At 44.7% G+C, this 16,221-nt stretch overlaps 1 protein-coding gene across 1 annotated transcript in view; it reads right to left on the bottom strand.

Annotated features, from left to right (window-relative positions):
- Nucleotides 1-379: 379 nt before the first annotated feature.
- Nucleotides 380-16,221, bottom strand: part of LOC132392929 (keratin, type II cytoskeletal 8-like) — a 50,084-nt gene continuing 34,242 nt past the window's right edge. Inside the window, exons 5-8 of the mRNA XM_059967519.1 lie at nt 12,680-12,805; nt 10,895-11,115; nt 3,964-4,052; nt 380-1,234 (exon numbers count right to left, since the gene is read on the bottom strand). Of these exons, the coding sequence (XP_059823502.1) occupies nt 1,230-1,234; nt 3,964-4,052; nt 10,895-11,115; nt 12,680-12,805 (441 nt within the window). The 3' untranslated portion in view covers nt 380-1,229. The remainder of the gene's footprint in view (nt 1,235-3,963; nt 4,053-10,894; nt 11,116-12,679; nt 12,806-16,221) is intronic.

The following is a 16,221-nucleotide window of genomic DNA, read 5'->3' as shown; positions in this document are numbered from 1 at the left end:
ACATTTTACACCACCTTAAAAGTTTCTTCTCCCAGGCAGTTAATCTGATCAACCATTCTAGTTTCCCCCCTCCCATCCCCCTCTATCTATAACATCAATCACTGCACTGTAAACACTTTAAACCTCTTTTTATAATGCTGTTTACATTGTAGGTACATGCTGGTACTTATACACATTTCATTGCATATCTGTACCTCTAGCTATATTTTTTATATAATTCTTTAATTGTTGAATGTTGTTTTCTGTTGCATGTCACACTCTGACCTACACATCACAGCAAATACCTAATACACATAAAATGTGTGTGGTGAATAAAGTTGGTCCTCGATCCTAATGACAACTGAAGAGAGAGAGAGAGAGACACACACACACGCACACATTGAGGGGCTTGTCCAAATTCTTTATTGTCCATGACCCACCAATGATAATTACATTTCTCGGTCAGGAAGGCAGCATTTCACCAAAAGCGTTCAGTCCGAAGCTGCAGAATGGAAGGGACAGGAAGCACTGAGCGGAGAGCCTCAAGCAATATCAAGCACACAGGACTGAGGAAGGTGGAGGGTGGGGAGACTGGCGGAGGGAACCGAGGGTCGGGGGGGCCGAGTTTGTAGTATGGATCAAGGTAGGCAGAGAGAGGAGACCAAAGGGATCCTGTAGTTTGAGGGAGGGGAGTCCCACTGTCGAGGGATGGTGGGATGGAGATCCAATTGATTGAGGAACAGAGGAAGGGATGAGGAATATTTGAGGGATGGAGGGAGGGGAGACCCACAGTGTGAGGGATGGAGGAAGGGGACTCCCACAGTTTGAGGGATGGAAGGAGGGGAGACCAACAGTTTGAGGGATGGAGGGAGGGGGGCTCCTACAATTTGAGGGATGGAGGAAGGGGTCTCAGTAAGAACGAGGTCATGTGGCGAGCATTACTGTGGGCAAAAGGATGTCAGATTGGGGGGTTGGGTGAGGGACTGGGGAGAAAGATGTGGGCGAATGGAGTAGCGGTGCAGGGGGTGGAGGTCTGCTCAGTTTAGTTTAGGGTAAAAGACTGCATGAGAGGCAGGGAGTGGGCGTTGAGCATAGCTTTGAGCACATCTACTGGATCTTCTTCTGCATGACCCAGTGTTGGAGATTGAATGGGTTCTCGTGACGACCTCACTGAGGCGTTGGCAAGGAGGCGGCGGCCCCATGTGTGCACTGGCCCGTTCCTTACAACACCTGCCCTGGTATTTGTCTTATTAATCTAATCAAAAATAAAAAAAGTTGTTTATTGGTTAGGGTTACAACAAAAAGCAGCAATGAAGCATTAGTCACTCCCCCCCCCCCCCCCCCCCCAATCAACCTGTTGTTGGACACCAATCCCAGCCTCTGGATCCTTGTCTGGACCCAGTTCAAAGTAAAGTATGCACATATACAACCCTGAGATTTATTTTCTTGCAGGCATTCACAGTAAGTATGAAGAATCACAGAAGAATTAATGAAGAACTACACACAAACCCAGACAAAAAAAAACAATGTGTAAAAGAGCAACTTGTGCAAATACAACAAGAAAAAAGTAAAAGATAAATCATCAATAAATATCGAGAGCATGGAGTGAAGATCCTTTGAAAGTGAGGCCAGAGGTTGTGGGAACAGTTCAGTGATGTGGCGAGAGATGTTGAGAGCCTGGTTAAAGAGCCTGATGGTTGAGGGGTAATAACCTGGTGGTGTGGATCTTGAGGCTCCTGTACCTCCTTCCTAGTGGCAGTAGTGAGGAGAGAGCATGACCTGGATGGCGGGGGCCCTAGATGTGGATGCTGCTTTCCTGTGACAGCAGTCCTTGTAGATGTGCTTAGTTTTATGCTCTGCAGCCTACAGCCACTGGACCATACCTGGTGTACTGTGTGCAGTTCTGATCATTTCATTATAGGAAGGATGTGGAAGATTAATCTAACCCTTCCCTCCTACACAGCCTGTCACCCTCCATTTGTCCTTCATCCATGTGCCTATCTAATAGTCTCTTAAAGGTCCCTAAGTATCTGACCCACCCCCACCCCCTGGCAGCATGTTCCATGCACCCACCGCTCTGTGTAAAGAACCCATCTCTGACATCTCCCCTAAACTTTCCTCCACTCACTTTAAATGGATGTCCTCCTTTGCTATCCTGGGAAACAGGGGCTCGCTGTCCTCTCTATCATCCTTCTTTGCTCCAAAGAGAAAAGTCCCAGTTCACTCAACTTTTCCTCATAAAGTAAATCCTCTTATCCAGGCAGCATCCTGGTAAATCTCCTCTGCACCCTCGCTAAAGCTTCCACCTCCTTTCTCTAATGAGGTGACCAGAACTGAACACAATATTCCAAGTGTGGTCTAACTGGAATTTTATAAAGCTACAACATTACCCTGTGGCTCTTTGACTCAATCCCCTGACTATTGAAGGCCAACACACCATATGCCTTCTTAACCACCCTACTAACATGCGCTGCAGGTTTGAGGGATCTATGGACATGGACCCCTGTCCTTCCACACTGCTAAGAATTCTGCCATTACCCTGTACTCTGATTTAAAATTCAACTTTATCCAGCTTGAGCTCCATCTTCCTCTTCTCAGCCCAGCTCTGCATCCTATCAACATCCTGTTGTAACCAATGACAATCTTCTACACAGACCACAACACCTCCTAACTTTGTGTCATCTGCAGACTTACTAACTCCCACTTCCACTTCCTCTTCCAAGCAATTTAGAAAAATCACGAAGAGCAGGGGTTCTGGAACAGAGTGCTGCGGAACCCCGCCCTCACCAACCTCCAGGCAAATTCCTGATCACATTTATTGCCATCGTAGGCTGATGGTCGGTGGAAGTGGAAGTTGGGAGAAGTTGCAATGAAGGGTCAGTGGTGGAACGGGTGAGCAGCTTCAATTTCCTGGGTGTCAGCATTTCAGAGGATCTCTCCTGGGCTCAACATATTGACGAAAGCACACCAGTGGCAATAATGTGTTCGGAGTTTGAGTGGATTTGGTGTGTCACCAAAGACTAGCAAATGTCTACAGATGTATAGTGGAGAACTGGTTGCATCTTTGCCTGGGGTAGATATCCAATGAAAGAAATCACAAGAGGCTGCAGAGCGTTTTAGACTGAGCCAGTTTCATCACAGGCACAACCCTCTGCATCACCGGTACTGCCTCAAGAAGGCAACATTGACCATCAAAGGTTCCACCATCTTCTCAAAGCTACTTCCCTTCAACCATTCGGTTCTTGAACTAGCTAGCAGAACCCTAACCATGACCTCATTATGACCACATTGCATGACAACGAACTTTGTTTCATTTTGGTCCAATTGTGTTCTTTCTTCTAAAAATTCTGTAGAATGTAAGTATTTTCATTGTGAACGCTGCTTACCTGATGTTGCTTTTCATTGTACTTGTGCACTCATGAAGCTTCAGAGAAGGTGCAGTGGAGATTCACCAGGATGCTGCCTGGATTAGACAGCATACCTTATAAGAGAAGGTTGAGCGAGCTGGGGCTTTTCTCTCTGGAGCGAAGGAGGGTGGGAGGTGACTTGATGGAGTTGTACATGATGATATAGATTGAATGGATAACAGCTAGAGATCTTTTACATGGGCAGAAATGGCTAACATGACTGGGCGTAATTTTATGGTGAATGGAGGAAAGTTAAAGGGGGAGAATGTCAGAGGTAGTTTTTTTTTTAAACATAGAGGGTGGTGGGTGCATGGAACACACTGCCAGGGGTGGTGCTAGAGGCAGATTCATTAGGGACATTTAAGAGACTCTTAGATAGGCACATGGATCTCAGAAAAGTGGAGGGCTATGAAGGAGGGAAGGATTAGATTGATCTTAGAGAAGGTTAAAAGGTCGGCACAACACCATGGGCCAAAGGGCTTGTGCTGTGCGAGGTTCTAACAATAAATTCAGCTTTGACTTTGAGATCACTCTTCCACCCACACTGGTTCACACATTGAGAGGCTTGTAGACTTACTGATTCTCAGCTGCGTTCTGGTTCCCATCCCCTTCGAGCTGGATACCGCGCTGACCACCCGCACAGCCCCGCTGTTGGGAACACCATCCCTAGGAGCAGCAAGGAAACACAATTACTCCGGCGTGAGGATGGGGAAAGATAAAGAATAAAGGTTAGCTTTATCTGTCACATGTACATCGAAACGTCCAGTGACACATGTCGTATGTGTCGAATCAAATCAGCAAGGATTGTGCCGGACAGTGTTGCCATGCTTCCGGTGCCAACTCAGGAAAATGAACCATACGTTTTGGAAATGTGGAGTAACCTAGAGCATGCAGAGGAAAGCCACACGGTTATGAGGAGAATGTACAAACTCCTTACGGACAGCAGCGAGAACTGAGCTCTGATCACTGGCACTGTAAGATGATGTGCTAACCGCAATGAAACTGTGCACCCAATGTGTATCTGGGTCTCATTTTATTCTGCCAGATCAGTGAGACACCTACCCGAGAGTGACTCATTGCACACAGCCCCTCACCTGCTGAGTGGCCTAAATGATTCCTTGGCATTTTTAGGGATCGCTGTGTCATTCAGAATCTTACCACAGAGGGGCAGAACAAGGAGATGGGCGAGGGGGTGGTCAATCTAATGAGGCAGCAGTGATTGTATCAGGAATGCAAGCAACCTTGTAGCAGAGGCCCAACTGGTCACCTACCTACAGGAAAGATATCAATAAGATTGAGAGAGGACAGAGAAAGTTTCCAAGGATGTTGCCAGGACTTGAGGACCTGAGTTATAGGGAAAAGTTGAATAAGTTAGGATCTTATTCCTTAGAGGGGAGATTTGATAGAGCTGTGTAAAATCACAAGGGGCCATAGATAGAGTAAATGCAAGCAGGCTTTTCCGCTGAGGTTGGATGAGACTCAAACTAGAGGTCATAGGTTAAGGGTGAAAGGTGAAATATTTAAGCAGCACTTCTTCACTCAGTGGTGAGAGTGTGGAACAAGCTGTCAGCGCAAGTGGTGGATGTGGGTTTGATTTCAGCATTTAAGAGGTTTGCATAAGTACATGGATGGGAGAGGCGTGGAGTGCTATGTCCCAGGTGTGGGTAGATGCAACTAGGCAGAATAAGAGTTCATTGTGGATGAGGACGCTGAAGGGCTTGTTTCTGTGCTGTAGTGTTCTTTGACTATGACTGACTGAAGGTGTGTTTGGTATGGCATTACGAAGTTGTGCTTGACAGTTGTCTTTGGTTTGATTTTAAAAATTAAATTGTATCTTTGAACAGCACTGCTTCTCCCTGATTACACAGATGAACTAGAAGATTTGAAATGTTGTAGACAGTCGTGCTTTGTGTTGTTATTTAGAGGTGCAATCCAGTGAATGAAGTTATTTATCTCAAGAGTTTGACTCTCATTCTTTGTTACTGCTTAGCTGTTTGCCTCTCTGCTTCCCTGATAACTGACATGTACAGGTAGCATACAACTTCACTCCTGGATCTAATTAATGGAAATCTATCATAATTTTAAGAAAAAAAATAAACAAGGGTTAAAGGGACACAGTTTTGCCATTGCTGGTTTTGATTGTACAGATAGATCTTGTTGCACAGATACTTTGCTTTGTAAATGTCATTGTAGCTAAGCGTACCACACATTTGAAATTTTGATTAAGGTTAAGTTTTTCTTTCCATTTCTGGCTTCAGATATAATTCTGCTGTTTCCCTTTTTGTTTCAAATAATCATATGAATCTGTACTGCCAAGTTTGTGCAATGTGAGAGTTATTACTGGCATTTATATCCATTGTAATTGTCAGACTTTGCAGTGAATGCTGGGTTATCTGAGAAGCTGGAGGTGACTGACTTCCCTTTTTAAAGGTTTTTATTGAGAACTAGGATGTTTAATGGCCACTGTTATTGGTTGCAGATTTCCAATTTAATAAATATTGCCCTTTTCTAACAGCTGCTGCTGAATTGAATGGCTTGTGGGCCACTTCATCTTCTCCAAGCAATGGGGATGTGAATCTGGTACCACAAAATAAGACCAAATAAGGATGCAAATTAGTTTACCTGGTAACACAATTGTTTCTTTTGTCAGTAGCACTGTCTTTTTAATTCCAGACTTGTTTAATTAACTGTACTTAAATTCCTCTTTTGCCTTGGGGACATGTTCACACATGTGCTTCCTGACTATTAGTCCAAGCTCAAGTGTCGTTGACAATTACCTGATCACATGCATTTCAGAATCAGAATCAGGTTCATTGTCACCGGCATATGTTGTGAAATCTGATGTTTTATGGCAGCAGAATATTGCAATATATAATGGAAAAGCATATCAACTACAATAAGTATATAAATCTTTTTAAAAACTAAATTAAACAAGTAGTGCAAGAAATGGGAAAAAATGTACACTCCTGTGGTAGTGTACATTAGTTCATTGTCCATTCAGAAATCTGGCGGTGGTGGGGAAGAAGCTGTCCTAAAGCTTTCAGTGTTTGTCTTCAGATTCCTGTACCTCTTCCTTGATGGTAGCAATGAGAAGATGGCATGTCCTGGGTGATGGGGGTCCTTAATGATGGATGCCGTCTTCTTGAGGCATCGCCATCACCATGGGATAGTGCCCATGATGGAGTTGGCTGGGTTTGCAACTTTCTGCAGCTTTTTCTGGTCTTGTGCACTGGCCTCTCCATACCAGATGGTGATGCAACCAGTTAAAATGCTCTCCACGGTACATCTATAGAAATTTGCAAGTGTCTTTGATGATATAACAAATCTCCTCAAACTCCTAATGAAATATAGCTGCTGTTGTGCCTTCTTAGTAACTGCATCAGAATGTTCAGCCCAGGAAAGATCTGCAGAGATGCTGACACTCAGGAAATTGAAATCACACATCCTTTCCACCTCTAATGCCTTGATGAGGACTGGTGGGTGTTCCCTTGACTTGCCCTTCCTGAAGTCCACAATCAATTCCTTAGTCTTACTGACATTGAGTGCAAGGTCATTGTTGCTACACCACTCAACCAGCTGATCTGCCTCACTCCTGTATGCCTCCTCCTCACCATCAGAAATTCTGCTGCCAACAATAGTAAATTTTTGGATGGTGTTTGAGCTGCGTGAAGCCACAGAGTCACAGTTGGAGAGAAAGTAGAGCAGTGAGCTAAGCACGCATCCCAGTGTTGGTAGTCAGTGAGGAGGAGATGTTATTTCTGATCCATACAGACTGTGGTGTCCCGGTGAGGAAGTCCAGGATCCAGTTGCAGAGGGAGGTACAGAGGCCTAGACTTTGGAGCTTGTTGATTAGTACTGAGGGCATTGTGGTGTTGAATACTCAGCTGTAGTCAACAAACAGCAGCTTGACATAGGTATTGCTACCACCCAAGTGGAGAGCCAGTAGGACTGCATCCACTGTAGACCTTCTATGGCGACAGGCAAAATGTAGTGGGCCAGGTCCTTGCTTACGCAGGAGTTAATTCTAGTTGTGACCAACCTCTCAAAACTCTTCATCACGGTAGGTGTGAGTGCCATTGGGTGATAGTCATTGGGGCATCTCACCCTGCTCTTCTTGGGCACTGGTATGATTATCATCCTTTTGAATTGGGTGGGAACCTCCGTCTGCAGCAGTGAGAGATGGAAGATGCCCTTGAATACTCCTGACAGCTGGTTGGCACAGGTTTTCAGAGCATCACCGGCTCTCTCTCCTGTCCTTTAAGAAGTAGTCACTTTTAAGCTAGAAATTCAGTTTCCAACATCCCTGGCATTCCTAAATCAGTCCATATCCATTCTGTCATTTGTGGCACAGTCTGAGTCATGTGAATGACCTAGTGGTATGTCATTCACCTCCAGCTCTCTGTGTTATTATTGCTTGAATAGTTTATTAACAAGTCTCTGATCTCTGACTAGCCCAGTTCCTGAATGGCAAATTATGAGCCGGTCCCACTGCGAAATCCCTTCAGATTCAGGACAAAACTAATCGGTGAGCTTAGGTGGTAATTTGACGATGCTGTGTTGGCATAAAATATACTCCTTAGAATTATACATTAAATCTTGTGCTCTTCCATATTTGAAGCCATTAATAGGACTATTGGCACCGCAAAGACAAATTTCAGGATGCCACTTTTTCCATAGATTACCAATGGCTGTAGAAGTAGTTGAAAAGGATATAGTGAAGTGTGCCTTGTAATAAGATTGCAATTTGGATATGTGAACTCTGACACATCCTCTGGTAGAATCATAGAATAGGAAAACACAAAAAGAGATCAATTTGGCTGATTATGTTCCAACTGCTTCTCTGACAAGGAAATCCAATGAGTTCAGCCTTCCAATTCTTTTCATGTCATGGCAATATTTTCTTCTTTTAGTATTTATGTAATTGTTTTTTGAAAGCTGTTAATGAATCTTGCCTTAAAGAAAAGGTTTTCATCATGTGACCTTTGCTGTTTTTTAAACCAATCATCTTAAACCTTTACCTCTGGTTACCAAGCCTTCAGCTACTTCTCTTTATCTACCTTGTTTCTAAACACTTGATGGTTATACTATCATCACCACTATCAAATATCCTGTTTGTCTTCTCTGTTGCAAAGTAGCAGATAATTTTGGCTTGGATTTTTAAGGCTTTTCTGCTGAGTGTATAACTTCAGAATATTTCAGCTGGATACTGATTGGCAATAAATTAATTGAAATGAGAGCATTATTTACAGTTGGTTATCCGTTAAAATTTCGACCAAATCCTACTAGGTAAAAGGTTGAAGATCTAATTGGAAAAGCAAGTTTTTAATGTTTTACACTGATTGATATCTCTCCACTAACTTGGTGCTCTATTGCATCTACCTGCATACTTTTAGGAAAGAAATGCAGTAAATTTGATTGAGAATGTCACCAGATTGGTTAGCTTTGTTACTCAGCAGGCCAAACTAGATGGATAAGATGTCCCAGACCAACCCTTACAGTGATCAGAAGTCTCCCAGCTTGTGGGCAGTTTTCATTGAACTCACCATGTTCAACTTCACTGCACGTGCCCATTAATTTCCCACTCCCTGGGTTTTTAGCTGCCACTTGTACCGGGAAACTTAAAGTGAACAAAATATCAACGGTTGCCCAAATTGGAAATATTAGATCTGCTTTTTAAGTAGATGAGCCTGACCAAACTGACCAGTCAGAGGTTATTCATTCGTCGTGGGAAATGGTGGCAGACGGCCCGATCTGCTCAGCCTCCTGCCTTGGGGGTGGACAGAGAAGAAATAGCTCTTGTTTTAGTATATTTGTACATTTTTAAACTGTTACTCTTGGTAAACTATGCAGATAATGTGGTTGTCTTCCGTGCTATAAAATGTAACTTGAGCCATTCTGCCCCCAAGTGTTGCTTTACACAAGGCCAAGCAAGCGTAGTGTTGTTTCTGAAATTATAACCGAATCCATCAGGTGTGTTGGGTTCAGAAGCAAAGGATAGTGCTCTGGGTGACCAGTTAATCTAATAATTCACTGCAGATGGTTTCAATTGAGCCTGCATTATTCCACTTTGAGGCTGAAGAAAGGAAATTATAACCCAGTTAGCCCGATGTTAGTGGTTGGAAAGGTGATTATTATTAAGGATTATTGGTGATTATTATTAAGGATTATTGGGAAGGTCCATTATTAAGGATGAGGTTTTGGTGAAGAGCACATGATAAAATCGGGCAAAGTCAGCATGGTTTCCTTAAGAGGAAATCTTGCCTGACAAATAACAAGCAGGATTAACAAAGGAGAGTCAGTGGATGTTGTTTACTTGGATTTTCAGAAGGCCTTTGACAAGATGCTGCACAGGAGACTGCTTAACAAAATACGAACCCATGGTACAGCAGGAAAGATACTAGTGTAGACAGAAGATTGGCTGATTGGCAGGAGACAGAATAAAGAGAACCTTTTCATGTTGGCAGCTGGTGACTAATGGTGTTCCTCAGGGGCTGGAATTGAGACTGCTTCTTTTCAAGTTATATGTAAATGATTTGGATGACGGAATAGGTGGCTTTGTGGTCAAGTTTGCAGATGATATGAAGATTGGTGGTGGGGCAGGTAGTGTTGAGGAAGCAGTAGGTCTGCAGAGGAGTTAGATTGGGAGAATGGGCAAAGAAATGGCAGATGGAATATAGTGTAGGGAAGTGTGTGGTCATGGACTTTGGTAGAAGGAATAAAAGCCTAGCCTATTTTTTAAATGAGGAGAAAATTTTAAAAATCAGAGGTATAAAAGGACTTGGGGGTCCTTGTGAGGATTCCCTAAAGGTTAACTTGCAGGTTGAGTCAGTGGTAAGGAAAACTGTTAGCATTAAGTCAAGAGGACTAGAATATAAGAGCAAAGTTGCAATGGTGAGACTTTATAAGACATTGGTCAGACTGCATGGAGCATTGTGACCAGTTCTGGTCCCCTTACCTAAGAAGAGATGTGCTGGCATTCAAGAGGGTCCAGGGCAGGTTCACGAAAATGATTCCAGGAATGAAAGGGTTAATATATGAGGAGTGTTTGATGGCTCTGGGCCTGTTCTGGAGTTGAGAAGAATGGGAGGCAGGAAGAAATCCCATTGAAACCTATTGAATATTGAGAGGCCTAAATAGTGTAGACGTGAAGAGGATGTTTCCTATGGTAGGGGAGTCCAGGACCACAGTGCACATCCTCAGAATGGAAGGATTTCCCTTTAGAACAGAGATGACGAGGAATTTCTTTAGCTGAAGGGTAATTTCTTAACACTGAAGTTTGCGGAGGCCAAGTCACGGAGTATATTTAAAGATAAGGTTGATGGGTTCTTGATTAGTCAGGGCATCAAACGTTACAGGGAGAAGGCAGGAAAATGGGTTTGAAAGGGATAATAAATCAGCCATGAGGGAATAGTGGAGCAGATTCAATGGGCCACATGGACTATCTCTGCTCCTATGAATTATGGCTCTCTGAAATGTCCCGAGGGGCGGGATGGGGTGAACGGACTTACCTCTCCTCTTCTCCATCCAGGAGTTTTCGGTAGGTGGCAATCTCCATGTCGAGGGCCATGGTGGAGTTGAGTAGCTCCTGGTGTTCGCGAGCCTGGTCCGCCAGATCTGTCTTCACCTTGCGCAGGGCATCCTGCAGTTCACTGACATGATTCTTGGCATCCTTGATGGCTATTTGCCCCTGGTCCTCTGCCTCTATGACGTTCGCCTCCAGAGCCGCCCTCTGTGAGATACCATAGAGTCAGATTCACACAGCACTCCAGCACAGAATCAGGCCCTACTGCCCCCACCTGGAGCACAGCCCTCCGTGTCCCCCCCATCCACTTACCTCTCCAAATTTCTCTGAAATATTACAATCAAACCTGCATCCATCACTTCTGCAGGCAGCTCGCTCCACACTCTCACCACCCTCAGAGCAAAGAAGCTTCCCCTCATATTCCCCTTAGGTATTTCACCTTTTACCCTTAACCCATGACCTGTAGTTCTAGTTTCACTCGAACTCAGTATGAAAAGCCTGCTTGCATTTACCCTGTCTGTACCCCTCATTCTCCTACGCTCTAGGGAATAACCTATTCAGCCCTTCCCTATAACTCAGGTCCTCAAGCCCTGGCAACATCCCCGTACATTTTCTCTGTACTCTTTCATGTGATCAGAACTGCTTACAATACTCCAGATCAGGCCCCACCAATGTCTGATACAACTTCAACATCACAATCTCACTCCTGGCCTCAGTATTTTGATTTATGAAGGCTTATGTGCCAGTGTCTGATCAAGAAGGTCCTCCATACTCTGGGAGACTGGGAAGTGCCTTCAGGGCACCATGCGGAGCCAAGAAAATACAACCAAATCAGCTCAAAACCCACCAAATATTTCTACAGGAGGACATTCGGCCCATCAGTCCGATCCCTTCACGTACCTGTTTACTCTCTCAGCGTATTAGAGTGCATGTGTATGAGGATAAGTTGAGCAAGCTAGGCCTTTTTCTCTGGAGTGAAGGCGGATGAGAGGCGACTTGATAGAGCTGTACAAGACGATAAGAGGATAGCCAGACATTCTTTCCCAGGGCAGAAATGGATGATACTTAGGGGCATAATTTTACAGTGATTGTAGGAAAGTATAGGGAAGATGTCAGTGGCAGATCTTTTTTAAGCACACAGAGTGGTGACTGCTTGGAACATGCCGCCAGTAGCAATATAGACAATAGAGGCATTTAATAAACTCTTGGATAGGCACATGGATGAAAAATGGAAGGCTATGTGGGAGGAAAGGGTTGGATTGATATTAAAGTAGGTTCAAAGGTTGGCACAACATCTTGGGCTAGAGGGTCTGCATGAACTCTTATATCCTACAGTGTATTTTATGAAAGTGGCTGCACATGTGCAGACAGATGGTAAAGAATTCCTATAGCCTATTTCCCTTCATCAGTCAGGGAAATGTGCACAAAAGTTGCAAAGTCATGTTGCAGCTGTAGTAGACTGTGGTTAGACTGTGCCTGGGGTGTTGGGTGCCAAATTGCCGTGCAAGTTGACAGGGTGGTTAAGAAGGTGTATTATGTGCTGTCCCTTATTAGTCAGAGGATTGAGGTCAACAGCTATCAGAGAGCGTTGCAGCTCGATAATTCTCTGGTGAGAGCAGGGCTTACGGGGATGGGTTGAGCGAGCCAGGGCTTTTCTCTACGGAGCAAAGGAGAATGAGACAGGACTTGATAGAGATATGCAAGATGATACAAGGCATAGACTGAGCGGACGGACAGCTAGAGACAGACCAGCACTATAGGAGCCGCTCACCTGATTCTGAAGCCCGTCAATGTCTGATTTCAGCCTCTGTAGCTCGCGGTTGAGTTCGGTGGCCTCATTCCTGGCGTAGCGCAGGTCTTCATTCTGTCTGACTTTGTCATTCTCTAAATCCTGTAACTGTGAACAGGGAGTGTGCTATTAGCAAAGGCCTAACAGGCACACCACGTGCTGCCTGACTGACCGCGGGGCGCCAGATCCAATACAGCCCGAGGAAGTGCAGTATGTGGTGATGAGGGATTGCACTGAAGAGAGATAGATCACTGTTTCAGAGTTATCATGACAGCTTCACACTCAGTATCAGTACGACCAAGGAATTGATTGTGGACTTCAGCAAGTGGCAGCGGGAGAACACACACCAGTCCTTATCGAGGAACCAGCATTTTCACTGTGTCACTAGAGACCAGAACATTTCTACGGACCATGGAGAGCATTCTGACTGGTTGCATCCTAAACACAAAGTACACTGCAGATGCTGGGGTCAAAGCAACACACACAACATGCTGGAAGAACTCAGCAGGCCGGGCAGCATCTGTGGAAACGAGCAGTCAACGTTTCAGGCCGAGAGCCTTCGTCAGGACTGAAGAGGGAGGGGGCAGGAGATCTATGAAGAAGGTGGGGGAGGGTGGGAAGGAGAAGGCTGGTGGGTGTCAGGTTAAAAACCAATCAGAGGAAAGATCAAGGGGTGGGGGAGGGGAAGCAGGGAGGGGATAGGCAGGAAAGGTGAAGAAGGAATGTAAGGGGAAAGCACTATTGGTAGTAGAAGGCAGAATCATGGGAGAGGTGATAGGCAGCTGGAGGAGGAGGCAGAGGGAAACGGGGATGGGGGAAGGGAGAGGGAGGGAATTACCAGAAGTTGGAGAATTCGATGTTCATGACTGGTTGCATCATTGGCTGGTATGGAGGGGCCACTGCACAGGATCGGACATTGTAATATAGATGCATTACAATATATTATATATATTTATATATACGCATTTTATTGTAAGTTATAGTATACTTTATGTATTGAACTGTACTGCTGCCATATAACAAATTTCACATCGTCAATGATATTAAACTTGATTCTATTCTTGTCATGTAGTTTAATGTAAGAAATAAAGGTGTAAGCTTTTTTCTAAGTGGGGAGCGAATTTAGAAAATGCGAAGGGATTTTGAACCTGGTGCTGGTTTGCATAGAGGTTAACTTGCAGACTGAGTAGGTGGTGAAGAAGGCAAACGCAATGCTCATTTTGAGAGGAGTGGAATACACTCTAAAAGCAAGTATCTAGTACTGAGCCTTTGTAAGGCACTGGTCACACCACACGGAGTATTATGAGTAGCTTTGAGCCCTGTTTCTATGAAAGGATGTGCTGGAACTGGAGAGGGTCCAGAGGAGGTTCATGAGAATGGTCCTGGGAATGAAAGGGTTAACGTACATGGACCTTTTGATGGCCCTGTGCCTGCACTCGCTGGAGGTTAGAAGAATGAGGGAGGATCTCAATGAAACCCATCAATCATTAAAAAGCCAAGACAGAGTGGGCATGGAGCGGCTGTTTCTTATAGTTGGGGATTTTAGCACCGAAAGACACACCCTCACAATAGTAGGTCATCCTTTGTAACAGAGATGAGGGAGAATTTTCAGCTGAAATTATCGAGAGATAGTTTGTTGACGACACAGTGCAAAGCTTAAAAAGAGCTTGGTTGCTTTTTGGATTTTTTGGTAGGGTGCAGTTATAACGATCTATTAGGCATTCAGCAAAAGCAAATGTAAGCGGAGCGGCATTGTGTGAGTGGACACTTAGACGAGAATAGGTTTGAGCAAGCATAGGCGGAGGTTCTAACTAAGCTTCTAGTAAGTTCTTTTTCTGATAGCACAAAGCTAGTGCACTGACAATGGGTCTGTAGTTAGTGGTTTTGCGTGAGATAATAGACCTTCGGGGAACCTCCAGACTCCCCGATAACCACTTCTGCACAAAGTGCAGTGAGGCGCAGTTCCTTAGAAACAGTGATAAGGAAGTGCAGCTGCAGCTGGTTGACCTTCAGCTCCTACGAGAAAATGAGGAGGTGGTAGATAGGAGCTACAGGGAAGTAGTCACCCCTAAGTTGTAGGAGACAGATACTGGGGTGACTGTCAGGAGAGGGAAAGGGAACAGGCAGCCAGTGTAGAGTCCCCCTGTGCCCATTCCCCTCAATAGTTAGTATACCACTTTGGATTCTGTTGTGGGGGTGGGGGGTGGGGGGTGGAAGAGGTTCAACCTGCCAGGGGGAAGCTGTAGCAACCTGATCTCTGGCACTGAGTCTGTCTGTGGCTCAGAAGGGAAGGGGGAGAAGAGGAGTACAGTAGTGATAGGGGATTCCATAGTTAGAGGAGTAGAAAGCAGATTCTACAGACGTGAAAGGGACACCCAGGTGGTATGTTGCCTCCCAGGTGCCAGTGTCAGGGATGTCTTTGATCGGATCCACAGTGTTCCAAAGGGGGAGGGTGAACAGCCAGAAGTCATGGCACATATCCGTACCAATGTCATAGGCAGGAAATGGGAGGAGGTCCTGAAGAGGGAATATAGGAAGATAGCCAGAAAGCTGAAAAGTGGGACGCTCAGGGCAGTATATTGCTACCTGTGCCACGTACACTGAGGGTAAGAATTCGATGAATTAGCAGATAAATACATGGCTGAAGAATTGGTGCAGGGGGCAGGGGTTCAGATTTATGGATTTTTGGGATCTCTTCTGGGGAAGGTATGATTTGTACAAAAAAGGATGGGTTACGCCAGAACTCATTGCGGGGGCCAATATCCTTGTGGGCAGGTTTGCTAAAGCTGCTGGGGAGAGTTTAAACTGATTTGGCAGGACGATGGGAGTGATAGGGCTGAGGTCAGGGCAGTTGATATACAAGTAGATTTAGTGTGTAGTGAGACTGTGAGGAAAGATAGACGATGTTAAGGCAAAATTGCAGTCAGTAGGATGAGTTTAAATGAATATTTTAAAAATCTGAATACAGAAGACTGAAGCTGTTATATTTGAAAGTACACCATATACAGAATAAGGTAGACAATCTTGTAGCACAGTTAGAGATAAATATCATAAGCACCTGGAGAATTGTGTTCAGTTTTGTTTGCCCTGCTATAGGAATGATGTTATTAAACTGGGAAGTGTGCAGAAAAGATTCACAAAGATGTTGCCAGGACTTGAGGGATTGAGTTATAGGGAGAGGTTGAACAGGCTAGCATTTTATTCCTTGGAAAGTAGGAGGCTAAAGGGTAACCTTACAGAAATGTATAAACGTAGAAGGAGTTTGTATGTTCTCCCCGTGACTGCGGGGGTTTCCTCCAGGTGCTCTGGTTTCCTCCCACAGTCCAAAGATGTGCGGGTTAGGGTTAGTGAGTTGTGGCCATGCTCTGTTGGCACTGGATGCATGGTAATACTTGTGAGCTCAATCCTCTGATCTGATTTGATGCAAAACAACACATTTCAATGCATCTATGGATATGTGACGAATAAAGCTAATCTTCTAAAATCATGGGGGTGGGGGGGCTTAGAAATAGTGAATGCACTAA

This window comes from Hypanus sabinus, chromosome 4, assembly GCF_030144855.1.
Source record: "Hypanus sabinus isolate sHypSab1 chromosome 4, sHypSab1.hap1, whole genome shotgun sequence".
Classification (NCBI taxonomy): Eukaryota; Metazoa; Chordata; class Chondrichthyes; order Myliobatiformes; family Dasyatidae; genus Hypanus; species Hypanus sabinus.
This window is presented reverse-complemented; position numbering and strand designations above follow the sequence as displayed.